The sequence below is a fragment of the Labeo rohita genome, chromosome 15 (genome assembly GCF_022985175.1).
Source record: "Labeo rohita strain BAU-BD-2019 chromosome 15, IGBB_LRoh.1.0, whole genome shotgun sequence".
Lineage (NCBI taxonomy): Eukaryota > Metazoa > Chordata > Actinopteri > Cypriniformes > Cyprinidae > Labeo > Labeo rohita.
The window spans coordinates 11,515,494-11,543,177 of NC_066883.1; the positions used below are offsets into that span (position 1 = coordinate 11,515,494).

At 35.7% G+C, this 27,684-nt stretch overlaps 1 protein-coding gene across 7 annotated transcripts in view; it reads left to right on the forward strand.

Annotated features, from left to right (window-relative positions):
• fndc3a (fibronectin type III domain containing 3A) overlaps positions 1–27,050 on the forward strand; it is a 73,704-nt gene extending 46,654 nt beyond the window's left edge. For 4 of the 7 annotated variants that reach the window (XM_051128620.1, XM_051128626.1, XM_051128621.1 and 1 more), the window contains 21 exons: positions 368–685; positions 1,934–1,992; positions 9,297–9,466; positions 9,735–9,794; positions 10,700–10,838; positions 10,947–11,000; positions 11,457–11,581; positions 12,214–12,388; positions 12,850–12,936; positions 14,478–14,616; positions 14,912–14,980; positions 15,077–15,195; positions 16,046–16,151; positions 16,482–16,657; positions 16,792–16,905; positions 17,304–17,453; positions 18,170–18,519; positions 18,707–18,919; positions 20,259–20,425; positions 21,030–21,151; positions 24,777–27,050. In XM_051128620.1, coding sequence (XP_050984577.1) covers positions 368–685; positions 1,934–1,992; positions 9,297–9,466; positions 9,735–9,794; positions 10,700–10,838; positions 10,947–11,000; positions 11,457–11,581; positions 12,214–12,388; positions 12,850–12,936; positions 14,478–14,616; positions 14,912–14,980; positions 15,077–15,195; positions 16,046–16,151; positions 16,482–16,657; positions 16,792–16,905; positions 17,304–17,453; positions 18,170–18,519; positions 18,707–18,919; positions 20,259–20,425; positions 21,030–21,151; positions 24,777–25,091 — 3,227 coding nt within the window. In that variant the 3' untranslated portion in view covers positions 25,092–27,050. The remainder of the gene's footprint in view (positions 1–367; positions 686–1,933; positions 1,993–9,296; positions 9,467–9,734; positions 9,795–10,699; positions 10,839–10,946; positions 11,001–11,456; positions 11,582–12,213; positions 12,389–12,849; positions 12,937–14,477; positions 14,617–14,911; positions 14,981–15,076; positions 15,196–16,045; positions 16,152–16,481; positions 16,658–16,791; positions 16,906–17,303; positions 17,454–18,169; positions 18,520–18,706; positions 18,920–20,258; positions 20,426–21,029; positions 21,152–24,776) is intronic. The other 3 variants (XM_051128622.1, XM_051128623.1, XM_051128625.1) reach the window with 2 other exon arrangements.
• The last annotated feature ends 634 nt before the right edge of the window (positions 27,051–27,684 follow it).

Below are 27,684 nucleotides of genomic sequence, written 5' to 3' on the forward strand. Positions count from 1 at the left end.
AGGCCTATATTTTAGCTGAGTTATGGACTCTCTGAGAGAGAAAAAGACTGAAAGCTGTGAAATATGTTGCCAGTAAATGGTCAACACAACAAAAACAAAATCCTGCAGGGAACACTTACCTTTACCATAGATTTGAGTCACTTTACTAATATTTCTGTATAATGCAAAATACTATTTAAAATGCAAATTAAAAAATGATAAACAAAAAATAAATGTAATTAGTAACGGTAATTTAGTTAATATTAGAAGTTAATAGCAGTCATTTAACCTGTATATGAGTAATAATAGTTATCTGCATTATTTTTCAATAACGCAGCGATCTGTTGTTCATTATTCCTCACGTCTCTCTTTTGTCCAATTTCCTCAGATACTCACCCTCCACATGGACGTGCATCGTTTGCTCACAGAGATGAAAGGGCTAGCAAAACCTACGAGCGCCTGCAGAAGAAGCTGAAGGAGAGGCAGGGGGTGGGAGGAGGGGGAGGTGGAGGCCTGGCACTCTCCAAAGACAGTCCCCCTCCATCCCCGCAGAAGAGCCGCGGGACGCCACCATCAGGAGGAGATCTCCAGAACGGGCTGGGGGGTAAGGGTGCAGAGGAGCAAGCACAGCCCAGCACTGCTGTCACCGTCCTGGGCAAAAGTCCAGGGAAAGGAAAGGAGACAGAATCTGGAGGTAGGGAGGGAGGTAGGCTATACATTAGGGCTCCTAGAATCATTAGAGTAAAGTAGTAAGCAACAGGATGCTGTGTGTTAGTTTTTGTTTTGTTTTGTTTTGTTTAAACACTGTTAAAAGGTGTGAGGCTCAATTTGAAACCCATGTGAAAATATAACATGCTGCCTGTTGTTTTACTGCTTTCGTATAATAGCAGAATCGGCAATATGGGACAACAGTGGTAAAGAAATAATTATATTTATGGTGACCTTATAATGGTTTTGTTTTGTTTTTTTATTTTTTATTTGTTTTACTTGACCTTTTTTGCTACAAATTGTATTGCCAGTATAAGAATTTAAGTGAAGAAAATGTCAATGAAAGTTAAAATCAGTTGATGTGATCACTGTTTACCTATTTGTTTACATTTTATTAGTGAATAAAACAAATCTTTTCAAAAACTTTTTAATTTACATTTATTTAAATCCAAAACTTGATGTATTTTAAGGTTCACATGAAGAAAATCATAGTGTCTCAGCCCTTTGAACACTGACTAATTGTGTATATATGTAGTCTTGTTGCATTAATAGGTTTACATAAATCAGCTATCAACTTTGGCTCATCCAATCACATTTTAGCTTAAAAATAGCTTTAAAAATGAGACTTTCGTGATAATCTCCTACTACATCTAATTAAAAGATAAACTTGCTTAAAAATGACCAGGGAATTAAATATTTACTATTTATCTCTCCCTCAATTAATAATCATTTAGAGTTACTCATTCATGTGATCACTGAAGGTGATATATTAGGGAATAGCTATTAACATTAACAGACATCAATGTCCAATTAAGTCGTCTTTTTCCTAGAATGATTATATCTCAGGTTCCAGGTAGAAGTCCATCCAGGAGCCCGATGGAAGATTTAACGGGGCTCCAGGGATGGGCCCTCTCTCTGGCCCCACTGTAAACAGGCCCGAACAGCTCCTCTCTGGTCTCATTAGCTTCTTCAGCTTTAGGCTGCTGCAGATAACATTAGCTGTAATTACCTCTGCACTGACTCAGTCATTTATCAGTGCTAACTAACTCCAGCCTGGAGGAACTCAGCTGCAGCTACTGTACGCCGGCTAAACTTAGCTGGTGTATCTATTAATCCATTCATGGAAAATAAATGCCTTTATGTGATTAAAGAGGCGAGATTGAGCATGAAGCCTTGTCCTTTTTATGAAACAATTGATAAGGGAGTTGTCTGATCTAGATATTGTTTTTTTTCCCCCATTATGTAGAACTGGATGAAGAAGCAAAGGCTCTTCAGGAGCGATTAAACTCGATCTGCAAGCCAGTGGTAAGGAGATGATTTGATTTTAATGTTCATTTGTTAATATTCATGTGCATATAATTTAATGTTAAGCTTTGGTTTTCTTAATCATTTTCAGCAGTTGCCTGGTATTTTAATTAGTGGTGTCAATTGATTTAAAAAAAATTAAGTAATTTATTGCACATTTATTCTAAAATTAATCGTGATTAATCACGATTAATCCCACCTAACATTACATGTTTTAATTATACTTTTATATTGCAATAATTTCACATTCAATCTTTAAATCAATGTAGAAACAACATAAAGGAAGTATATTTTTGATATCTGTTTAATGCCATCTTTTTTTAATGACTGAACGCAAGTATCACTGATGCCAACTGATGTCTCAATGATTTTTTTCCTAATATTTAACCATTGACTATAGCCATTCAACATTACAGTAGAATTTAGAGCTTTCAATTTACCATTTATTAGACTTGTCATTTAAGTGAACTTAAAAATATCTTCACATAAACCCATTATAATAACTTTCATATAGCTACCTGCGCTCTTCAGCAAGAAAATATAGCCAAATTTAATAAAGTTATCAAACACTAAAATCTAGATTAAATAAAGATAAAGCTTAAAACTACAGAATTTATTGATTTCCTCTTTTTTAGTAACTTTATGACCTAACTGACGACATAACTACAACTAACTACATACTCGTAGTTTCATTTGGGTTTAAATATGTTACAGCGCTTTAATAGTCTACACTGTGTGCAGAATTATTAGGCATGTTGATATTCTGGTCATATTTTTTTTCCAAACACATTTTACCAATTCCAAACCACATCAGTCTTAGTAACTACTGTTAATTTTGTATTTAATCATTTATATGTGATGTATAATTGTCCGTGAAGGCTGGAAGTGAAAAACTCCTTATATTCAGGTGTGCAGGATTATTAGGCATGTTTTCGTTTACAGCTAAAATGAGCCAAAAAAGATATTTAACCCAGACTGAAAAGTCCAAATTATTAAATGCCCATGAGAAGAATGCAATACTAATGCATTACAAGAATTTGCAAAGTTAAGGCTTGACCATTGGACAGAGAAATGCTTGTTGAGTCTGCATGGTCAGAAAAAACAGGTGGAGAAGAAAAGATGCATGTTAACTGCAAAAGAATTAGGAATTAAGGTGAAGAATTAGGTGTGACACCATCAGGAACCGTTTAGTCTCCAGCGCCACCATTTTCCAGAACTGCAACCTACCTGCAGTAGGTTTTGGGAGTTCATGTTTAGTCTCTTATCCTGAAAAGTCTGACTTGCAGAGATGGACTAAAATGAACTCCCAAAACTTACTGCCAGATTTTAGAAGATAAATTCTTGAATCAGAGGTACAAGAGGATGTGATGCTTGTCCTTCAAGAGTCACTCTCAACTTATCTGTCTCTAAAGCATATAAAAAAAACTGTCTTCATGTATTTCACAAGACGTCAGCTTGTTATTCTTATTAAGTCAGGGGCATTTTTTAGGATTTTTTACCAAGCAAAGTCTCTGAGAACCTGACACATTGTACTTCTGAAGACTCCAGGTAGGTTGCAGTTCTGGAAAATGGTGGTGCTGGAGAACTGGAAACGGTTCCTGATGGTGTCACACCTAATTCTTCACCTTAATTCCTAATTCTTTTGCAGTTAACATGCATCTTTTCTTCTCCACCTGTTTTTTCTGACCATGCAGACTCAACAAGCATTTCACTGTCCAATGGTCAAGCCTTAACTTTGCAAATTCTTGTAATGCATTAGTATTGCATTCTTCTCATGGGCATTTAATAATTTGGACTTTTCAGTCTGGGTTAAATCTCTTTTTTGGCTCATTTTAGCTGTAAACGAAAACATGCCTAATAATTCTGCACACCTGAATATAAGGAGTTTTTCACTTCCAGCCTTCACGGACAATTATATATCACATATAAATGATTAAACACAAAATTAACAGTAGTTATTAAGACTGATGTGGTTTGGAATTGGTAAAATGTGTTTGGAAAAAAAATATGACCAGAATATCAACATGCCTAATAATTCTGCACACAGTGTATAGCCTAAGTGGCGAAGTCACACAGTCTGTGACGGACAGATCGTTAGTGGCTGGTCTGTGTGGTAATATAGTACATCAGACAGGACATCCATACCTATTATTCAACGACCTCAAATATGGCTTTTCATCTGAACGATGAATGTAATAGCAACATTACATGGCTGCTCAATCTAATGTTAACCTAGAAAAATGTCCACTGTTCAAGTCTGTGGAAGCTGAATTGTAGCACGCTCCCTGCACAACAGATGGAGCCGCCGGTGTGGTCACTAGCTCTTAAAATACTTCATTTTTGGTCATACAGATAAAAGGAATACATGTTTTGAATCTGTAAAGACTTGTTTTAAAGACATTTTAAAGACGTTTAATTGTGTGCGCTCACGTTGCGCTTTTTTAAAATAGTAAAAGGAAACAGGATGCACTTTCTGCCATCTCTGTCGAAACGCTGTGTATACTTGCCTTACAGACATGCAAAATATATCTATAGAGAATGAAATGTCTACTTTCAAATGAACCAATTCAAATAGAAAACAAATATTCTCAGATTATGTAATCCGTATGAAACGTGAGTGCATGCGCATCACTACTGCGGAGTCAGTGTTGCTGACTTCAGAATGTTAATGCAGTCTCCTTGCTGTTTTTCTGAGACACATTCATAATTATTATATCTGCCGGTGCATGCATTTGAGCACTTATTAGGCTATGTAGGCAAATAAAGGCTCATTATTATGATTTACATGGTTTATTAATAAACGTGCAACTAATAGTTGACTAATACTTAAAATTAACGACTACTAGTCGGCGAGAAAAATTGTTAGTTACTTAATCATTTTATTCAGCAAGGAAGCATTAAAATGATCAAGATAAAAAACTGTTTAGAAAAAAAAAACATTGATGAGTAGACTATCCACAGAAGGTTAGCAGATTTATCCAGAGATGAATCAGACCAAATATTACTTTTCAAGCTTGAAGTTTATGAAGATGGAATTTAAATATGTTTTTCTGTCTGTTTAGAATATAGCCACACCATTGAAAAATATAGAAATAGATAATGGCTAATTGCTTGTTCTGCAAAGTCTGTGATGGGAATGCAAAATAAAACATTTATTTTCCCCCAAAATGTTTGAAAATGGGTCCATTGATGAGGCTTGACATTTTGAAAGGGTAGACAATCTCACACTGACCAAATATCAGTCTATTAATCAGCCTGCCTGGTCAATGCATTAGTCTATCACTGGCATAATCGTACTGATATGGCATACTGTTCTTCTTAGTGAGCTATTTGAAAGGCCTTTATGCTACATTTGACACTGCTCTCACTGAGAATCCACCTTCTTAAGAACTGTACGGCTGCTTGCTGCGTCAACAGTTTTCTTAATGACAGTCATTTCCACGGTCTCAAAAACTCTACATCCATGCATGATTACAGTCCCCACAAGAAGACAGTAATGGCTCTCCGTAATGGGTCATTAATGCTGTATTTGATTTGATTCATAGAGGAAGCTAAATCGCTGTCTTGTCTGGTGTGCTGGGATCTGGTTTATTGGTGTTTTCATGAAACAGTGAGCTCAGTTTTGGCAAAACAGCCTTGTCCATTTCACTGTAATAATGATTATTGTTCCTTTTTCATTAGATATGCAAACCTTTTTTGAACATAATGTCCTAAGCAATTTTTTAATCTTACAATAGTACACGAGATATGAATAAATAGGGGCACTACAAATGAATTTTAAAAAGGCTAATTATGCATGCTGTTCAAAATAATTTTCAGAGTATCCAAGCTATTTACCACCATTGGCATGTAAGCGATATTTAGAATTAAAGAGATGAATTTTTCGTTGTTTATCTTAGAACATTTAAGGTCACATCCCAAATGTTTCTTAATTTTTTAGAATAAATATGTATAAAAAAAAAAAGGTATTTAGATATTAAAGCCAAATCAATTATTATTATTAAAAAATAAAATAATAATAATAATAAATGGAAAAGTTAGAAAAGCAATTTGGCTGACATTATAAAAATAATTGTCTTTGTACTCCTCATGAACCACTGGAATAGGAAAGACCAATTTTGTTTCCATAGCCCAAAGCTTTGTAAAGATAAAGATTGACTTCTTTTATTCAGTTCTGTTGCCTTCTATTTGGGAAAAACAATGGCAAAAACCAAACATCTAGCCAATAACTTTCATGAGGCTTGGTTTAAAAATTTGGTGAAGATTGAATAAAATTAGTTGGAAATAGTGGAAAGAGATTTTTTTGAAGATTGCTTTACCTTTTCTTAACTCAGAGAAGAATGACAAAATGAAGACCACTAAAAATCAATTTAAAAGCTCTACAAGAGTTAGTTTTGCATAATGACTAATTTTTTCCTGAATTTATAATGTAAGTATTAAGCGAATGCATTTTAATAAGCATGCTGACCTTGCTGCTTATAAAATGGTACCCATATTGTCAGATTTATGTAGATCAGTTGCATCAATAACTGAAAGACTATTTCCACAGCTGAAGCAGTGAGAAAAGTTGTAGCGAAAAGTGTAGAAGAGAGAATCATGCCCCGTGAGGCACAGATAAATAGGTTCTTTTTAAGTCAGTTTTGGCCTAGTAATCCATGCTATCTTGAGCTATTCTTGTCTGAAAACCCGAAAGGTACGTAGTCATGCATCCATAACTAAAGGAGACACTTGTTTCTCAACTAAAATACAGCTAAAAATATTCCTTCTTGCATAACAGAAGTTCTCTTTTGTTCCGGAGGGGAAGTGTTGCATGTCATTAAAATAAGCTGAAGTGACTCTTTCCAGGCAAAACAAGCAGACGTTTGTATTTCCCACATAAACGTGTATGTCGTTAAATATATAGCCAATTAGCCTTAAGGAACAATTAACCTCTGAAAGTAGTTGAACACAACAAAAAGGGTTCCACTTAATCTGACATATTTAGTTGAATCAATCATGCATCTTGTAACATGAGTTTTCAAACTTTTCCTTTTCGTCTGCATATACAGTCCCTTGGCTGTCTTTTGTGCGTCACATTCACTTAGTTTACAAACACAGATTCTCATCAGACTGTCTAGGGGATGTGACCTAAAATCAGGCTAATTATAAAAGGGTGCTTTGAGAGAGACTAATTGCACAGACAATTCTTTGACAAGTCAATTATGAAAATAATTGTGGTTTTGCACTTCCTTATGGCTAAATTGATGAGACAAGACCTGAGCCAGAAACCCAATCTCTTCACGTTTGCAGACTCAAATGCAGAGAATGCTACCAATATTTCTTTTACTTTGCCAAGACAGTTCCTGGCTTTTTCAGCTCTTTTGAATTTGTTTTGGTGTAATGGTGGCGTAAACCTGAAATCCAGCCAAAATCTTTTGTGAGTGTTGGTCTGAAGGTTATAAGATGCATCTGGTGAACAAAATTTGAAAAAGGTCAAAAAAGAGATTTATCTTTTTTTTGAGTATTGTTCAACTACAGGGTTTCTGCGGGTCTTAAAATAATTTTTCCTTGAATTAAGGCCTTGAAAAGAGCAGCAAGTCTTAAATTCATATGATCATGGCATTAAATTGGCAATCCGTGAGGGATTGTTTCCTCATGTGATTCATTTTAAAGTGAAGCGAAAGCATAATTTCTCTGCTACATGGCTTAGGTCACTCAATATTCATTAAACAATACGCGGTAGATGGTGCTATGTGCTGCTTCATCTGTTAGTCACCCGAAGAAGAACTTGTCGTTTCGATTTTTTTATATTAATAAAAATCATTTAGTTTAGTTAGAGAACCGGCAATACAATTAAAACTGAACGCGGCTGCTCAATGCAGTGTAGCAAATGACAGTTGCATCACAGATTAGATTTAATTTATCACCTAAAGAGAGTGAGAATGCAAGTTTGCCGATACAAATAAAGAGGATTCTAAGAATATTAAGAATATAAAACTTTTGCATGTTTGCATGTGCATGTGCTTAAGTAGGTATCAGGCAATGTTTAGAGATGTCAAATAAATGTTATTATACTGGTTTTTGGACGATATTACAGATTTTATATAAAAATATCTTATGGGTCAATATTGGATTTATCAGATGAAATTGGACATGTACATATAGTTCCTCTGTTTTTACATTTAGATTCACTTTGTTGTCCTCTGACATGCATTAGAAAATGTAATCTTTAAAACACTAGCAATTTCATAATTTAAATGTAATCTCAAATCTAAATAATGTTGTCTGTATTAAATAATATAAGTAGTATCAGCAAGAATTTTAGTACCGGTGGTTTTTTTTTTGAGGAAAACATTTCAGCATTTTTTTTCCCATATAGTGGACTTCTATGGTGCCCCGAGTTTGAACTTCCAAAATGCAGTTTAAATGCGGCTTCAAACAATCCCAGATGTGGTTGTAAATGATCCCAGCCAATGAAGAAGGGTCTTATCTAGTGAAACGTTTTTTTTTTCATAAACATTATACAATTTATGTACTTTTTAATGTCAAAGGCTCGCCTTGTCTTACTCTGCCTGAACTGTTTTTTCTGGTTCATGACAGTAAGGGTATGTCGAAAAACTCCCATCTCATGTTCTCCCTCAACTTCAAAATTGTCCTATATCGCTGTTTTACATTTTTTGTTAAGGGTGTTTGATCTTCTTTGCATGTTCACTTTGCAAAAACTGGGTCGGTACTTCTGCAGCGATGTAGATTTTAAAATGATTTTTTAAGTTGAGGGAGAAAATACGATTGGAGTTTTTCAACATACCCTAACTGTCTTGAACCAGAATACACAGTTCAGGGAGAGCAAGACAAGAGAAGCGTTTGAGATTAAAAAGTATTTTTTAAATGAAAATAACCGATCGTTTCCCTAGATAAGACCCTTCTTCATTGGTTGGGATTGTTTACCACCACATTTGGGATCGTTTGAAGCCGCATTTGAGCTGCATTTTGAAAGTTCAAAATTGGGGCACCATAGCAGTCCATTATATGGAGAAAAATCCTGAAATGTTTTTCTCAAAAAATATAATTTTTTTATGACTGAAGAAAGAAAGACATGAACATCTTGGGTGACAAGGGGGTGACTACATTATCTGTACATTTTTGTTCTGGAAGTGAACTTCTCCTTTAAGATCTGTGTGGCAACTTTCAATCCAGTAGAAGTTTCATTTGAGACTAGCTCAGATGAATTTTTTCCCCCTCCCCCAAATTGAAAGATTTGTGCTAATCTGTTGGATTATATATAGTGCTGTATGTAAAAACTTTGTATCATCTTGCATCATCAGGTGACAGACATCCAGGCCAGAGGGGCCAGTTTGAGTTGGGTGGCCCCATCACGGACAGAAGGTGACGATGAGCCCAAAGAGGGTGAAGAAGGTCCTGCAGAGCCCAGTTTCACGTACGAGGTCTCGGTCTCATACAGTGGCAAGGACGGGAAGTACAAAAGCGCCTACAGGTGAGATCGTGCTTCGTGTCACAATGCGAGAGAGGTCTGGGCAGGATGTGGAGAAGGTGTGGGTGCAGTTGAGGAACTTGCTGTTGTTTTTTTGTGGTTTGCTGTCGGTTTTCTGAAATCAGTGATAAAGTTCAACAGCAGTTCACATGAAATTTGCAGCTCTTTTAAGATCACAACAGTAGATGAATCCTGAAGGGGTGTTTTAATTGTTTACATTCTGCAAAAATATTACTAATATTTTCTTTCTTTTGTCTTTTGTTTGTGTTAGTGGTGCCGAACTAAGTGCAACCTTACAAGACTTAAGACCAGCAACAGACTACCATGTCAGGTTTGTCTTTTTTTTTTTTTTTTTTACTTTTACATGCACAAGACATCATCAGAATTCTAGTTTTTACAGCATAGCTCAGTCAAGAATATCACTTCTTTATGAATAAAATTCATTTGAAGTATATATTAATATTATTAGGCTTGCCATGGTAATCAGTGTTAGCACCTGTTCAGAAATATTTCTGTTTAATACAAGTGAGTTTGTCTTTTTGTTGTTTTTCATTAAAAATGATTATGAAGCCCAAGTTAAACTTTTGTTCTAAAGTAATGGGAAAAACCAAAGATCTTTCATTTATTTGTGTTACAGCGCAGGTATATACTGAGCCACTCTCATGAAATGCGGGAAAAAAAAAATATATATATATCATAGTCACAAAATGGTAATTCTTTCCCACATTTGAATTAAATTGTGGCCATGAAATTAAATATTTGTTTCCTTGTGTTTAATTTTTTTTTTTTTTTTTTTTTTTTTTTTTTTTTTTTTTTTTTTATAATCATGGCCACGTTGTACTAACTTGTTTCCTGATTTTGTGTTGTACCATTTTGTTATTGTGTTTTTCATTGGACTAATAATGAATCCATAATATTCAAGCATTCGTTTTGTTCAAAGAAGGGGAAAAAACGTAAAGAGATAAAATTTTAAAGATCAAAGTATGCGCTACAGATCCTGAGTGACATTGACAAATATCTTCTTGTAAAATATGCGTTGTTATTGGTAAAATTGATTGCCACATTATTTTTTTTTGTCAGGACTTTATTAATTGGCAGGAAAATTTCCTTACCATTGTATCCATCTAATAATAATAATAATAATAATAATAATATAGTTATAGTAATTGTTTTATAAGAGTATTCATTCTTTATAAATAAAAAGCTTAAATAAAAAAAGTGTGTGTGTGTATTTAGGGTCCAGGCCATGTGTAACTGTTTACAAGGCATCCCTTCAGAGCCTGTGAGCTTCACCACTCTGAGCTGTGAGCCAGACAGGCCCAGCCCGCCACGCAAAGCCAGCGGCACCAAGAACAGCCTTGTCCTGCAGTGGAAGGTGTGTGTGCAAACATTAACACACTGTCACGTCTCACATAAAATGTTATATTACTTATTTAACCTGACATATTAAGTGCATAATAACAAAAACAAAACTTTTTTCTAGGCTCCATGTGACAACGGTTCCAAAATTCAAAACTATATTCTTCAGTGGGATGAGGTATATTTTTTCCATTATTACTGTTTGCATAAAAAAAAAATTGAAGCCTATTTACAGAAACATTTAGGGTTATTTGCATTATTTTTATGAAAATTAAGTACATTTTTAAATAATTTCTCATTACTGTAATGTGAGAAAATATATATTAAAAAGTTTGTACATTAGTACTAAATTTAAATGATTATTTAATAAAAATCTAAAACATTGTGTAAAGACAGGATTATTTTCATCAAGTGATGGGAATAGTGGTAGTTACAAAAAATTGAAAGCCTGGACACATTGCTATAATGAGGATTGGGGGAAAATGTGCTAAATTATCACAACAGTATTGTCACAGTGCAAAAAAAAAATCATAATGTTCTTTATGCAAAACATAGTTCTTCAGGTGATCTGGGGTCTGTGAGGTGAGGTTTGCGCTTTCATGTAGAGATAATCCTGATTGTTATCTGTGAACAGGGGAAGGGGACAAGTGCTTCTGAACAGTGCTACTACGGGCCTCAGAAGCAGTACAGGCTCACCAAACTCTCCACAGCTTCCAGATATTCGTTTCGGCTGGCAGCCAAAAATGACATGGGTGTGAGGTATCTATCAATGTGTCAAAATGTTTCTAAATCCAGCTCCTAAAGACAAAAAATTTAAAATTTTCATTTGTAGCATTTCATGTACCATAAGTCATGCTGGATCAAAATTGCATTGTTGAGAGGGAAAAAAATAAAATAAAAGAAGTTGCATTGGTGTGTAAGTCACATGACCCGTGTTATGGTAACATTCAGAAATCATGTCAAATATTGGTGAATGAAATGCTTACATACTAAACAATATAACCGTTACAGTGCCATGTTATTATAAACAACTTTTATAACTTTTATTATAAATGCCAGACTTCCACGATGTAGCTTATAATTAGGTTGCTAAACTGTTATGTAATATGTAAACTTTGCATTTTACTTGTCTCCCAATTAAAATAACACCACACTGGTATGTCAAGTTAGCAATACTACAACTGACATGTTGTTTGTGTGCGTATTTAAATGCGTTTTGCTCATGTTTTACATGCTTAATGTTAAATACATTATATGTACTTTGGAATATATTTTGCAGCATATTTCATATGATAAAACAGTTTAAATACAGTAAAATATAGTATATAGTAATATGCAGTGTATGTTTTGTCTTTACAATCATTTTTAAGCTGTATTTACTCTTTATGTAGTGAGTTTAGTGAGGTCGTCCACATCATGACATCATGCAGTGTGCCTGCTCCCCCCTTAAGCCCTGAGCTGATTCAGTCTGGAGTCACATGGCTCTGTGTGCGATGGCACAGGCCAGCCGGCTCGCCAAAAGAAGACGAAATCGGCTACGTGCTGGAGATGGAAGAGGAGGGCTCAGTGAGTGAGAGATGCACACACACACTTTCACAGACATGCAACACACAACAGCAAAAAAAAAAATCTTTTTGCTTTACTTTTTTTTTCTTTTCTTTATTTTTGTCTATGTGTCTGACAAAAAGATAATACATGTAATTATTGTTTTGTTCTGACTAAAAAAGTGAATAAGGTAATGTGTGTTTTATTAATCATTTTAGTTTTATTATTAAAGTATACATTTTATACGTAAAATAATAATATGTGTTTTGAGAAAAAATGGAAATGTGACTATCAAGCTTGAGAATACTACATGTTATGTAAAAAGTAATTTATGCAAACATAAAGTTGTTAGTAAACCATAATAACCATTTAAGGTTAAAGTGTGGTGTAAACTGGGTCATAAATATTATGTTTTTATAAATACGCCAGGTTTTTAATGCTTGTTTACATGAGTTTACATGAGTATGTCATGCGTTTTACAGGGTTATGGGTTCCAGGCCAGTTTTGATGGTGACGACCTGTCACACACTGTCAGAAACCTCCACAGGAGCACCACTTACAGATTCAGGGTGAGAACACCTGCCTTTTTGTCCTTATGTTGTATGTTTTGCGACTTGAGTGTCAGAGTCTCAGGTTCTTTATTTCTTTTTTGTTAGTAAGTTTATTTTGTTTCTTTCTTTTTATTAGTTTGTATTTATTTTTAGTTCTTGTTTTATAAGTTATTTTTGTTAGTTTTGTTTGTTTGTTTTGTTTCTTTAGTTTGTTAGTTCTTTTATGCATTCAATTTCTTAGTTTTTGTTGTTTGGACATTCTTTATCATTATTTTTTTTCTTTCTGTCTTTCATTTATTGTCTCTTTTTCTTTTATTTCAGTCTTTATCTTTTATTTTTATTTTGTTTATATGCTTTTCGATATGCTTTTCGATTTGTTTGAACTTATTGTGGAATGTTCTTTCTTAATTAGTTTCTTTAGTTTATTCTTTATTTTCTTTCTTGTTTTTTCTTCATTTTGTATGTCAGTTCATTTTATTCATTTTTTCTTGTTTACTCATTTGCTCTTTTTTTTGTTAATTTGTTAGTTCTCCCTTTGCACTTTTTTAAATCTCTTTTTTATTTAACATTCCTTTTGTGTTTCATTTATTTTTCTTCTTTTCTTTTTCTTTCATTTTAGTTTTTTTATTTTTGAATTTGCTTTTTCTTCATTCTTTAGTTTCATTCTTTCTTTTTCATTTCATTTAGTTTCATTTCATTCTTTCCATTTTTTTCATTCTTTGTCATTCTTTTTATTTAGTCTGTATATTCTCTAATTATGTTTTTGTTCTCTTTCTTCCATTGTCAGTTTCTTTTCTGTCTTTTTGTTGCTTTTTTATCGTTTGTTAGTTCATTTTGTTTTTGCTTTATTTGTTCTTTAATTTGTTCTTGTTGACTTTCATTTGTTCATTTATTCCTTTGTTTTTTAGTCCGTTCTTTTTATTTTTTTTCTTTCCTAAACCCTTATATCTCCTCATCCCTATCATGGTGATTTGTGGGAGTCATGATTGAGACTCACCTGTAGCCAGTGGCTGTGAGATGAAGCAGGTGGTGTAGTGATGCGATCGGTCACTGTTGTCTGGTATTGGTGGGTGGGTTGATCATAATCATGTTTCCAAAAACAAAAGTGTATTAATGCGATCAGAACGGCTGCACGGATCCTGATGAAAGGAGCTGATTACCTGCCGAGAGCTCACATCCCCAATTACTGCCAATTACTATGATAGATGACATCACAACACCACTGTTTATTTCTGAACCGTGAAATGCTTCCTCATCCTGCGCTTTCATCAGGGGGAAAACTGTTTCTGAGTGAGGTAAATTTGGTGGTGAATATAAAGGGTTTTGAAAGGCCCTAGAGATTTGCATTCCCTCTGCACCCAGTGTTTGGGTGAGTCATAATGAAGTCTATTTTTAGGACCATTCAGATTTTTTGCATTGTGACATTTTGAATTATTAATACCCCCAAACCTCCCGCCCCCTTCACACTTTCATTACTATAATGAATAACATTCTGCCTTTTTTTTTTTTTTTTTTTTTTTTTTTTTTTTTTTTTTTTTTTTTTATATAAATCTTTGCAGGTTATCGCCTATAATGCGGAAGGTAAAAGTAACCCCAGCGGTGTATCTGAGTTCACCACGGCCCCTGACAGACCGGGCTGCCCATACAGACTCACGGTGAAGGGAAAACCTCACCCGACCAGTTTCCGTCTGACCTGGGGTTAGTTCAGCATGTTATAAGTACACAAAGATTGATCCTTGACTCAATACTAAACTAAAACTAACCTAAAAATCACCTTTGATTTAGTTCTGAATCACTTTTACTTTAAATTCAGGTGCTAAAATAACTTAGAGTGATAATCTAAGTAAAAACTGAAACTTCAGTTAAATTCAAAACAGAAAATGTAAAAAATCTAATTTAAAATATTATAGTAGCATCTCGATACTAAAATAACACTGGAACTGGCTGCTAATACTAAGGGTGTTTTTTTGTTGTTGTTGTTGTGTTACTTCAGATCCTCCCAAAGACAATGGCGGTTCAGATGTGACGAAGTATGTGATGGAGTTGTCTGAAGGTTTAAGTGGTACGTTCTAGTTAGGTTTTTTTTGTGTCTACACATGCTCAATTAATTCCCGACTTTATTATGATTATTCATTGATTGCTTGTATGTGCGTCTCAGGTTCTTCTTGGAATCAGGTGTACAGTGGTTCGGCTATGGAGTGTGTTTGTGATGGTTTGAGCCCAGGATGTTCATACCAGGCTAGAGTCCACTGTATCAGTGCAGGAGGCGAGAGCCCGGTATGTCACAAAAGCATGCAATACCTTATTGGTGTAGGCTCAAGTTAAACTATTTTTTTAAATAGTGATGCTTATTTAAGTAAGCGTACTTTAAAAAAAAAAAAAAAAAAAAAAAAAAAAAGATTAAAACTGTTTGTTAATATGTGAAAAATAATTACAAAGAACATATTTTAATAGTGTATTTAAGTGTGTTAAGAAGCAGTCAATAAAGTGTACGTCCTTTAAGTACGCTTAAGTTGCCATTTCATTAATATTATATTATCTGCAAGTACAGTTTTTTAATAGTATATAATATAATTATATAATTAATAGTGTATATAACCAACATTTTTAGTAATCTGAATACTATTAACATTTTTTGCATATTTTGTATACATCTTTGGTGTTAGCATCTCTGTTGGACTATCATCTTTTTTTTTCATTTGCCTCACAACTTGTTACCAATCCATCCACCTTCCTTTTATCGGTTCGTTTACATACAATCGCTTACTTGTTTCCCCTCTTCCATCATCTCCACGCCTTCAAAATCACAACACGCTTTTATCAATGGACCGCTTTTGGCAACCGGCTGGTAATCATTTCTCTCTTCCGTCTTCTGATCCCAGCTGTAATGGCATTGTCGGTGCTTCACAGATGCATATCTGCATGCGGGACTTGCCAGCACACAGCTATGACTCATGTTGGTGCTGGTTTTCACAGCCGTGAATGTGAGAGAATGCTCACATGGCTGTGGTCTGCTGTCACTGTTTTAGCTGGTGCCTACACACTTTTCTCATTGAGGAGGTGGAACGTGGTGTGCACGATTAAAGTGTATCAAGACTTTCTAATTTCTCATCCTTGCTGTTTTTAGTTGACGGAGCCTTTGCAGGTCCAAACACCACCTGTTCCTCCTGGTCCATGTCAGCCGCCCAGGGTCGTAGGGAAACCAAAAGCAAGAGAGGTTCAACTACGATGGGGTAAGCTTTACTTCGCATTTGTGGTCATTCATTCAGGTCATTCATTCAGATTTTGTTTTTGAAAGAGGTGTGATATTCAAAAATTTGCTGCTCAGGAAATTTCTTATTTTTATCAATATCGAGAATGGTTGTGCTGCTTCATGTTTTTATGAAAACTGTGATACATTATTTTTCAATATAGTTATTTTTCACAAAGATAAAAACAAAAATTTTTTACGAAATTTTTTTTTGTAAAAATGCAGAAGTATTTACAGTTAATTTTGGTTAATTTAATATGTCCTTGCTAAGGTTTTTTTTTATCTGCACATTTTCTTTTATTGCATCTGTTAGCACCCCCTCTGGTTGATGGAGGTAGTGCAGTGTCTTTGTACAGCGTAGAAATGTTCGCTCCCCAGGTGGATGAGGGGAGGGAAGTGTACCAGGGCTCAGAACTAGACTGCACAGTGGGAAGTTTACTGCCAGGCAGGACCTACAGCTTTCGGCTTAGAGCTGCCAACAAAGCTGGGGTGAGAGCAAGCCTTACAAATGTCATGATATTATTTGTTTTTATAGTTGCTAATAATCTGTTCTTTATAGAGTGTGCCACATATAGTATTACATCTACTGGCAAGTTGTTTCATATTTTATTGGTGTTCAACAGTACGGCCCTTTTTCGGAACGATCCGAGGTCACAACAGGTCCAGGGGCCCCTGAGGCATGTCGGCCCCCTCATGTCACCTGTAAATCACCGACATGTGCTGTGATCAGCTGGGAGGTAAGAATATCCTATGATGCAATGTTTTAGTACCAAGCAAGTCTTTAGTAGCTTTGAGAGGACAGGTTCATTTTAATGAGTTACTTATTGTTAAATGAAACTTTACCATATTAAATAATGAATAAATAAACAAACCTATAAAAAACAACAACTAAATTACTTAAAATAAACATTTGCTGAAAATTAAATAAATAAATATAAAATAATTTTAATAATATTTTTGTTTTTAAAAAAAGATCAGAACTGTTGCCCCTTCTCAAATAGTTTTGTAGTGCTTTTTATTTGCTTCTTTGTTTCTGATTTGTTTGATTGACTTTTTTATTTTGTATTTTTTTGCTTCGTTCGTTTGTTTTGCTTTTTGTTGTCTAACACATTTGCTGTGTTTTGCACCCATGCAGGCCCCTTCCTGTAACGGAGCAGCAGTGTCAGAGTATCGTCTGGAGTGGGGGGCGGCAGAGGGCAGTATGCAGATGTGTTACACCGGTGCTGCACTGTCCCATGAGATGAGGGGTCTGCTGCCTGCCACCAACTACTTCTGTAGAGTACAAGTGAGAAAGGCTATCAAACTTAATTCAGCTCAATGTTTGAAATGTAATCTGCCCTGTGAAACTAACCAGGAAATAACAGTCTAGTGACTGATAATGCTTTTACTTCCTGTGAGCACAAATAAATCAGCTTAATTCATACAAATGAAATGATAGGATGAATGCCAACTTTACATTGTCAGTGCCACCCTGTGGATGAGAGAGACAAATGCAGTTTGTTTTTTTTCCTTATGAGCTTTATAATAGCTGTTTATTACTATATTGAGGGCTTTTATGCACTAATTGTTGGCTGAAATTTTTGTACAATTAAATTATTTTGCTACAATTTGTAATTATAATCAATTAAAGTTCAGATTCTCTTTTCTTAGGAACTGATTTAAAATTAAAATATTGTTTTAGAACACTAGTTATAATCAATTATAAAATTCTGTAATTGATGCTTTAAATGTTTATTGCCCTCTTTCATTGTGCATTTCTAGACTAGTCTAGCCCAGTGCAATGTTTTACTTTTGTGTATATGTTATTTTATGTGTAGAATTATCAGTATTAATTATCAGTTGGTCCTGTGTTTGTTATAATCTTAATGATTTCTCTGCTTGCTCAGCTAGAATCAACTACAAGAAAGTTGCTGTTCAAGATTATAAACAATGTTATTTGCCGTTCATGTCAGTTCTGTTGTAAATTGTAGTCACTCACTGACTGTGTATTTTCTGCCTCAGGCAGTGAATATAGCCGGTTTGGGGCCCTTTAGCGACGCCGTGCTTTCCCAGACACCCTGCTCTGTGCCAGCGCCAGTCAGCAGCGTCCACGCTCTTCGCGAGTCAGAGATGAGAGTGGAGGGCAGCAGGACCACAGAGAGAGGCGAGGATGAGGAGGACGAGGAGGACGAAGAAGACAGACCTCTCCTTTACTCTCCATCCACCTGCCTGGGGCTACGCTGGGAGGCGCCGTGTGATCACGGATCAGAGATCACGTCATACCTGATCGATTTGGGAGAAAGACAACCCATCCTTACTGGGCCCGTAACCAAATACATCATCCAGAACCTGCAGCCCGACACCACCTACAGGTACAGCGAAATCTCTGTTATAGAATAATGACAAAATTAAACATAAAGCACGACCAGTGTAGTGCATTTCATGAATGTATGACTCTTATGAACCTTACAAATTAAATTCCACAGCCATTCCAAACATGTGCATGAACCTTGAATGAATTTGTGTTGAAAATTTAATTTTGTGCTTGTGTGTTTGAAGGATAAGGATCCAGGCTTTGAATAGTCTGGGAGCAGGACCCTTTAGCCACACCTTTAAACTAAAGACCAAGCCACTGCCACCCCTCCCTCCACGTCTGGAGTGCACCGCCTCCAGTCACCAGACCCTCAGGCTCAAGTGGGGTGATGGCCCAGCCAAGGCCCAACCCACCGATTCCCTACAGTACCATCTCCAAATGGAGGATAAAAATGGGAGGTTTGTATTGTTTGTGCTTTCCAGTATATTTTAACACTGTGCCCTAACCAGTCATGGCAGAAGTTTCAAGTAATAAACAAAAGTTTGTAGTCAGTAAGTTCTCTCTCTCTTTTTTTTTTATTAAAGGATTAATGCTTTTATTCAGCAAGGACTGGAGTAATGGCTGCTGAAAATTCAGCTTTGCAATCACTGGAATAAATGACATTTTAAATATATTAAAATGCAAAACCGTTATTTTAAATTGTAATACTATTTCACAATAGTGTTTTTTGATCAAATAAATGCAGCCTTGGTGAGCACAAGAGATTTCTTTCAAAAACAATCATAATAGGACTATATAAGACATTTAAGCATACATGGGAAAAAAACACATTGATTTAGGTGGTTACAGGCTTGCTAAATAACTTTAAATGTATTTTTGGCAAATCCAGGTAATTTATCATAGAAATACTGCTTTTTAACGTTTATGACTGTTATAGCGCCAGCTGTAGTCCGATCTCCTTAAAACATTGCATGCTTCTTAAGAATAACCTGTCTCATGTGCTCACCAGGTTTCGTGACGTTTTTCTTTGGGCTTTATAGGATTTTGGGTCAATTTGGACAGGCCCCTTTTCTAAACGACCCCGTTATAGCCTCTCAGAGGGTAAATTTCAACATCTTTTAGAATTGTACTGCAGTGTTTTCTTCCAGATTAAGCAAAAAACATAGGACAAGTTCGCAAAAGTAGGTTTTATTGCAACATCTCAATTATTTAACGAACAGTTTTATTGACAGCAGTGGTTCCAGAGGCAAAGTTTTTCGGAATGAGGCCCCCAGCGGCCGATTTCTTTCAAATTTCTCTCAGACCTTTGAGGCCGTGAGTCGAACAGGCCCACCGAGTTCGTTTCCAATCGGCCTCCATTAACCTTGTCTAACAGGTGCTCAAAATTGTTTATAGACACGTGTGGCACTTTGACCACTTTGACCAAGACCGTGCACGCCTATTTTCATGTTGAAAGGACAAATGGTTGCGCAGTTATAGCCATTTTTGTTTTTCCCTCTAATAGCACCACCAAGCTTAAGCGCTACGCGCTTGAACCCCTAATTAGTACCAACCCCAAACCTTTGAAAGGTATTATAGTACAAACATGCAAGGGATGTGTTGAACTTTATAAATAATTCAAATTAGAATTATTTGTACATTTTTATTAATTTATTATCTATTCATTTGAAACTCACTCAGATTTTGTGGGGTCTGCTTTCAAGTCAGTTTTAAGTTTATTATATTGTGTATTTTGTGACTTTATAGAGGTCAACTCTGTAACCTTATCTCTGTCTCTGTTTTTGTCTCTTCCTAAAGGTTTATATCCTTGTATAAAGGACCCTGTCACACTCACAAAGTGCAGAGGCTAAATGAGTCTACCTCGTACGCGTTCCGCATCCAGGCCTTTAACGAGGCGGGCGAGGGGCCCTTCTCCGCTGTTTACACCTTCACCACCCCCCGCTCCCCACCTGCACCCCTAAAAGGTACTGCATCCCAACTTCAGCAGCCATACACTTGCCCCATAAACTTCCATTGATTCATTTAATTTACTCTGATTACAAAATGTACACTCTTCAGCATCACATGATCCTTCAGAAATCAATCTACTATGCTGATTTGCTTCTGAACAAACATTTCTTTTTATTATTATCAATAATGAAAACAGTTGTGATGCTTAATATTTTTATGGAAACCGTGATATGTGTATTTTGATACTTCGATAGAAAACATTCCTCATTTTATTTAATAGAAACCTATTTTCTTTGACTTTATTGTATTTATTAATTTTTAACATAGATGTGTTCAATAAAGCTTGACTTGTATTTCATACAGAATATTATGTCTGTCTTCTCATAAGGGAGCTAATCTATGTGCAAATAACAATAACTGCGCAGCTCAGCACAATAACTGCTACAGCTGGTGTTACATGAATTAAGTTTTACACTCAAATTCATTATTTTAAACTGAGGCACTTTGACATCAGCATTTGATGTTCTACGATTTGACCTTAAATGTTTGTTTATAAAAAATAAAAGTTTAGTTTGGTTTGTTCTCATTATCTCTTCAAATGCATCTGTCTGTCTTTAGCTCCTCGTGTGGAGCGTGTGGACGAGTTGTGTGAGGTGAGCTGGGAGACACTGCCATCTATGAAGGGAGATCCAGTCATCTACTGTTTGCAAAGCATGCAGGGAAATTCTGAGTTCAAACAGGTACCTACAGCACACTATACCAGCTGCATGTATGAGTTTCAGTAGAAAACAGTTCACCAAACAACAAAAACCATGAATTATAACCTCAATGATGCATCTCAATTAAAATATTTCTGTTCACCGTGAGGCGAAAGTGTCTCAAATGTAGGTTCACACTTGTAAACACATTACACAAACATCACGATGCTCAGCAGGTGTGCTTAGCGGACAGCAGGTGTTGGGCTCAGCAGTTTGGATGAATATTATTATAGCATAATGGTGATCCAGTGGTCATTACTTGAACAGCTTAGTGACAGTTATTACACTTAATGTTAGAGCCAAATCAAATCTATCCTATCACATTTGTTCTGTGATTTTGCATGCTCTTTATTCTGACATTATATTATGACAATGGCTTTTATAAGAAGCACCAAATTACAAAATAAAATTAGTAGAGTTGGTATTATTGTTGGTAATATTCATAAACTCGTTATATATTCATATCCTTATGTTGTTCCAAACCCAAACCCGTCTTGTGAGGTCCTATGATAGCTTTGCTTGAGAAACAGACTGTAAATACTGAAATAACTCTCAGTTGTTCTGCTTTTAAAACATTTAAACATATTATGATTGTTTGTGTAGTGCATCAGGACCTTTCGCATGAGAACATTGATGTCAAACTTGTAGAGATGCGCGGATGAGCTCAAACGTCACCCGAATCCGCAGCTTCAAATAAATTATCCGCCCCCCCCCCACACCACGGCATATTACCCTACTCGATAGCATTAACACAGGCGTAACTCCCTTCAAACTTTATCTGGAATGTCACCTTTTCTGCCACAACTTTTCGAACAGGAGAACAGACACACACACAAAGTATTTAGAACAGGTTCATATTTTAGAAAATGTAGTTAATATTTGCTTCATTATTGATTTATCTCATCCACCCGCGACCCACCCACAAATAATCAGAATGCATTTTTTTATTACCCGACCCACCCGACCCACCCGACCCGCAGATTATCTGCAGCGCCCGCGGATATAACCGCCATCCGCGCATCACTACAGACTTGGTAACACTGTATTTTGCTGTCCTTGTTAAACAGTGAGAAACTCACTGCTAAAAGGAGGTGCGTAGACTGAAAAATCCAAGTAGATAAAAATTCTAAATGAAGCCAACACACTTCATTATTATAATGAATAAGAAACACTAAATCCAAGAAGAAAACCACTACTTTAATAAAAAAAGCAGTCAACGTTTCAGTCACGTCACCCTTTGCAATGCCCTTTTACAATACTTAGTGCGGGAGCCCCGTCTTTGTTACATGTTGCATCGTTCCTGCCTCTACCTCTACATGTACAATAAATTATGCAATATAATTACATGCAACTATCCTTAAGCCTAACCCTATAGTAAGTATATGTTGTTAAGTAATATTATTTAGTACTTAATTCTAAAATTATATTGCAACAGTGTCACCTTAAAATAAAGTGTAACCCAAACTTGTGGCACCATATTCAAGTGCATAATGTACAAAAACCGATTTGATGATTCACAATTTGGTCTTTTCGTCTCACAAAGCATATTGAAGACTGTAAGAAGACTGTAAATAATACTTTTGTGAACATACATAAAAGCTGTTTATATAAAAGCTACATTTATATAAAAAATAATCATTCAGCAAAAGGTCTCTTTTTCCAAATAACCAAAAACTCACTCATATGTGGTTTGAAAGACATGAGGAGTAAACTATGACACAAAATAATAATTTTAGGATGTGCTGTCCCTTCAAACATGGGTCCTAAAGGGCCAGCTGAAGAGCCGGGTAAAATCATCACCCATTTGTCTGTAGTTGTGATGTTGAATTCCTAATGGTGATTGTCACTAAAAGTATTATCACTGAACTATTTGTCAGACATGACCAGGCAGAACCGTTTGATTTAACTTTAAACCACTCTACCGTGAGCACCTTCAGGCTGCCTCTGACTGACTGTAGATATGAGGATAATGGAAGGGTAAAGCAGTCTCACTGGCTCTGACTCATCACCCCCTGCTGAGAGATGCTGTAGGAGACTGCAGGCATGATGGGAGGCTTGTGTGTTTGTGTTGTTGCAGCCCACACACACGTGCGGGACTTCATATTCTCATGTTCTTCAGGCATATTATTTTTCTGCCTACACATCTGCATCCTTAAAATAGACTTAATCAGCTCTTTTCTTTTTAGTATAATATATCTATGAAATTAATCCAGTGCTTAATATCGTTGTATATAAATACTATTTACTGATTACTGATCTATTAAAAAAACGAGCAAATTTTAGGTCTAAATAAATTACGATGTTTTTAATTCGAGAATTGGACCAAAAATGTGCTAAACAATATTTCTATTATATACACTACACTTGTATACACTATTAAATTGAGTCAGTGACAGTATGACAGTAAAATAAAGACAATTTACATTTTATAACAACAAATTAAAATGACCAGGGTTCAAGCACTTTAAGGCATTTAAGCACATATATAAAAATTCATTATTTAGCAAGCTTGTAACCACCTAAATCAATGATTTTAAAAAAAGGATTTTTTTGGCAAATCCAGGTACTTTACCATATAAATATTCAGTTTTTTAACGTTTATGACTGTTATATCGCCAGCTGGGGTCCTGTCTCTTTAAAACTTTGCATGCTTGTTTAGAATCACATGTTGCATGTGCTTAGCAGGTTTCGTGAAGTTTTGAGTCTTCCTTTAGGCTTTGTAGGATTTTGGGTAAATTTGGACAGCTTCCCAAAGGGTAAATTTCAATTTTTTTTTGATAATTATTGACCTAGAGAGTCCAGAGAATTGTACTGCAGTGTTTTTTTTCCGAATGTTTAACTTTTTTTTTTTTTTTTTTTTTTTGTAATCAGTAGTATTCACTCTGCAGAGAATCTTTCTGCACCGGTTTGATTCCAATCGGGCGAAAGACCTATGGTTAGTTTGCAAAAGTAGGTTTTTCAAAAAAATATGAAATACCTGAGAATTTCAGCAGGCTCACTATTAAATCTGTCCAGCGTGAGCCAAGGATTTCAACAACATAAGACACTTCAGCCTGTAACTGACAATTTAGGAGTTATGAGCAATTTCGGACTTTTAATTGCTATAGCACCCCCGTCAGGCTGATTGGGATGAGCCTTGCTGACATTGTCAGCAGTGTGAGTACTACCATACCTCCAAGTTTCAAGTCTTTACGACTTACGGTTTGGTCTGCATGATCAGTTTACGTGGAGATATCTGATCCTTGGTCATTCTAACAATTACAATAGGGTTTCAGCGCTACGTGCTTAAACCCCTAATAAATGCTTTTCTTTTTTGAAGGATCATGTAACACTAAAGACTGAAGACGTAATGCCTGCTGAAAATTCAGCTTTGAATCACAAGAATAAAATACATTTCAAAATAGAAAACCCTTATTTTAAATTGTAATAATATTTACATTATTATTGTTTTTATTGTATTTATGATTAAATAAATGCAGCCATGGTGAGCTCCAAATAAGAGGTCCAAATGTATTTAATACTCTATGTAGTGTTTAAGAATATCTTTGCAATGTATTTGTGTTTAGTTTTTAATGAAATATTTAATTGTTGCCTCTAATCCTTTTAGATCTACAAGGGCTCAGCCACTTTCTATCAGCTCCCTAACCTGAGCTCGTCCACGGAGTACAGATTTCGTGTCTGCGCAATCCGGCAGTGCCAGGACGCCCCCGAAATCATCGGGCCCTACAGCTCCACCGTCATCCTGCTCCCACCTCGCGTCGACACCCCCGGGGTCTCCGGCGCGACGGGGTCCAAAACAGCCGAGGCCCAGAAGCCAAAACGCAGCCTGACGGATGAACAGTTTTCTTTCCTTATCATCGCCCTCTTGGCCGTGACCTCCATCCTCATCGCGGTCGCCATCCAGTACTTCGTAATTGAATGAGCCTCGGCCCCGTGTTACATCATCAGAACGAGTTTTGTTTGTTGATGTTTGTTTTTCTATCTTTAATTTTTGTTCCGGCACCAGCGCCGAGGAGCCGCGTGAAGGGAAGGATTGAGAAAAGGAAGTTGTAATATCACTTCACCCAATCTATTGTTCTATCTTTCTGCTCCCTGCTGTCCCTTTTGAGCATGCTGTTGAAAGAACGCCGTTCCCTCCATCGGAGGGTGATTTATTGAAGGATCAGCAGTAAAGCTTACCGCTCGTTGCATACTCATCGTACAACTTCATTTATTTGTGTAGTTGTAGTCTTTATGTTATTTATACGTATAATTTCAGTTGTAAACTGTTGAGTGTAAGTTTCGTTCAGTGTTCCAAAGCTAGCTCGGTGGTCGTGCAGCTCACCGATTTGCTATATTGGGCCTGGGACTTGAGGGCCAGTGACTACGCCGTCGGCGAGGGGGTACGGGCGAGCAGAAGGCCCGTCGGGGGTCCCGAGCGAAGTCTACAGGTCTGCGACTTAAAAGGGGAGGCGAGAGCGATACCGCTCAAATTAGCGAACGTTGATTTAGCACTTTCCTCAGAACTTTTTTGATGTTCAGAATGTGTAAAGGATGCAAAAATAACTAGAGAAATGTAGTATATTTTTGTACAGTATGATACGAGGACCTGAGATTCTGGCTTAGTACGGGGAGTAAGACTATGACTATGAATACCAAACTAACTCAGCTTAATAGTTATTTTTACTATCATGTACGTATACTGTAGCTTGTTTTTACAATCAAGCAGCTGCTTTGCTCCAAAATATTGTCGTTCAGCACAAACAATGTATGCTTCTCGGAAACCTTTCCTTCAGTCGTTACCTTTGCACCTTAGTGAGAAGAGAAAAAAATACTTATCGAATGCGTCTTGATCTTGTGATGCGTTTTTTGGAACATGTTCTCCAGTTGTGCAAGCCCTCAATGTATTTTGGCAGTTTTTAAAAATGTAGTACCACAAAATTTGTTCTTGGAATGGTTTATTCAGCCAGTAATCATAATTTCAAAAGTCATATAGTATTTTCTTAATTTCTCTATTGTTTTTTTTTCTGTTTTGTTTAGTTTTAGAAACCAAATTATCGCATTGTGTTAACCTTTACTTTTAGCATTATTACTTTTTGATGTAATCTCGAGAGTATTGAATATAGGACTAAATATTAATTTTCAGATATCTTTTTTCTTAAATCACACATTTGAACTTTATTTTTTATATGGAAATAAAACCTTTAAGTTAATTCTGTCCAGCAGAGAAATTAAGAAAAGCGCAAGAAATGAAATGCAAACAGCAGTAATGAATTGTGTTAATCCTACATGTACTTCCTGTGAATCAAAATTTTTGCCTTTTTCTCTGTGTGTTAAAGTCTTGTGACTGTCAGTGCTGTGACAACAGCATGACGGTCCATTCGTAGGGTTTTGTGTCGTGCTTTGGTTATGGGCATATGAGTGCTGTCAAAAACTGTTAACAACTACAGGTACCTTGCAAGAAGTCTTGGATGAAAATGAGTTACATGATTTGGTCTATTAGATATTCTGCAGATGTCTTCTGTTTGTCATTGAAGGAAAAAAAATCTAAAATTCCTATTTTTGATAGTGATAAAATGTAATTGCGAAGTGTGCCATTTTAACATCTCCCCACCATGGTAGGCGTTTGGTTCTTGGGAGAAAGAAAAACTACAAAAAATCAATAAAATATGCACAAAAAATGAGACCATTTTTATGTAATTTTAATGTTTGCAGTTACCTCATACACCGTACATTCCAAAACAAAAATTTGTTATAATATACATACTACCAGACATATCACTTTAAAATGTTCGTTATCAGATAGGAAATGTATAATCATATATATGTATCTAAAGTGTGTCTGTATAGTCATGATATCTACAGACGAATCCATGCACAATAAAAGATTTATAATTCTTAATTGTCTTCTTTTACTGCATGTTGCTATATATACGTAGATTCATATTGCTATGCTAAATTTTTTGTATTAAAAAACCCCCAAAAAACTCTAAAACAAGAATTACTGGTTTGTTGATTTTAAATTTAATAATCTTATTAATGAATTTTATCGAATTAATATAATTTCTAAAACAGCGAATGAAAACCTAGTGTGTTTAATCAACATTCCGTTTTCCCAACTCGTCACATATTGACGTTTGGTCAGGCCATTTCTGCGTCGATTTTTGACGCTCAAGGTACCCCTTTAGGTCCTCCATTGATTTCAGTTGTTCGCCTAAATTTAATGGTTTGCATGCATTTGTAAAAAATATAAATAATTTCCATAAATTTATACTTTCATTAGAGCACCTAACTTCTGAACAATATAAAACACGTAACGTTAACAGGCAAATATAAGTACAGTCACAGGTATTTATTGCAGAAACTGACCATAAACAAGCAGTATAAAAGCATTACAAAGAAGTCATGTTGCATTCTTCTAAAGCCACACAATATCTTTATGTGAAGAAAAGAGTAAACCAAGGGGAAAATGATCCTGCTCCGTTAACGTGCTAACATCTCATTAAAAAAAAATACTCCCGAACATTAGCATCAGG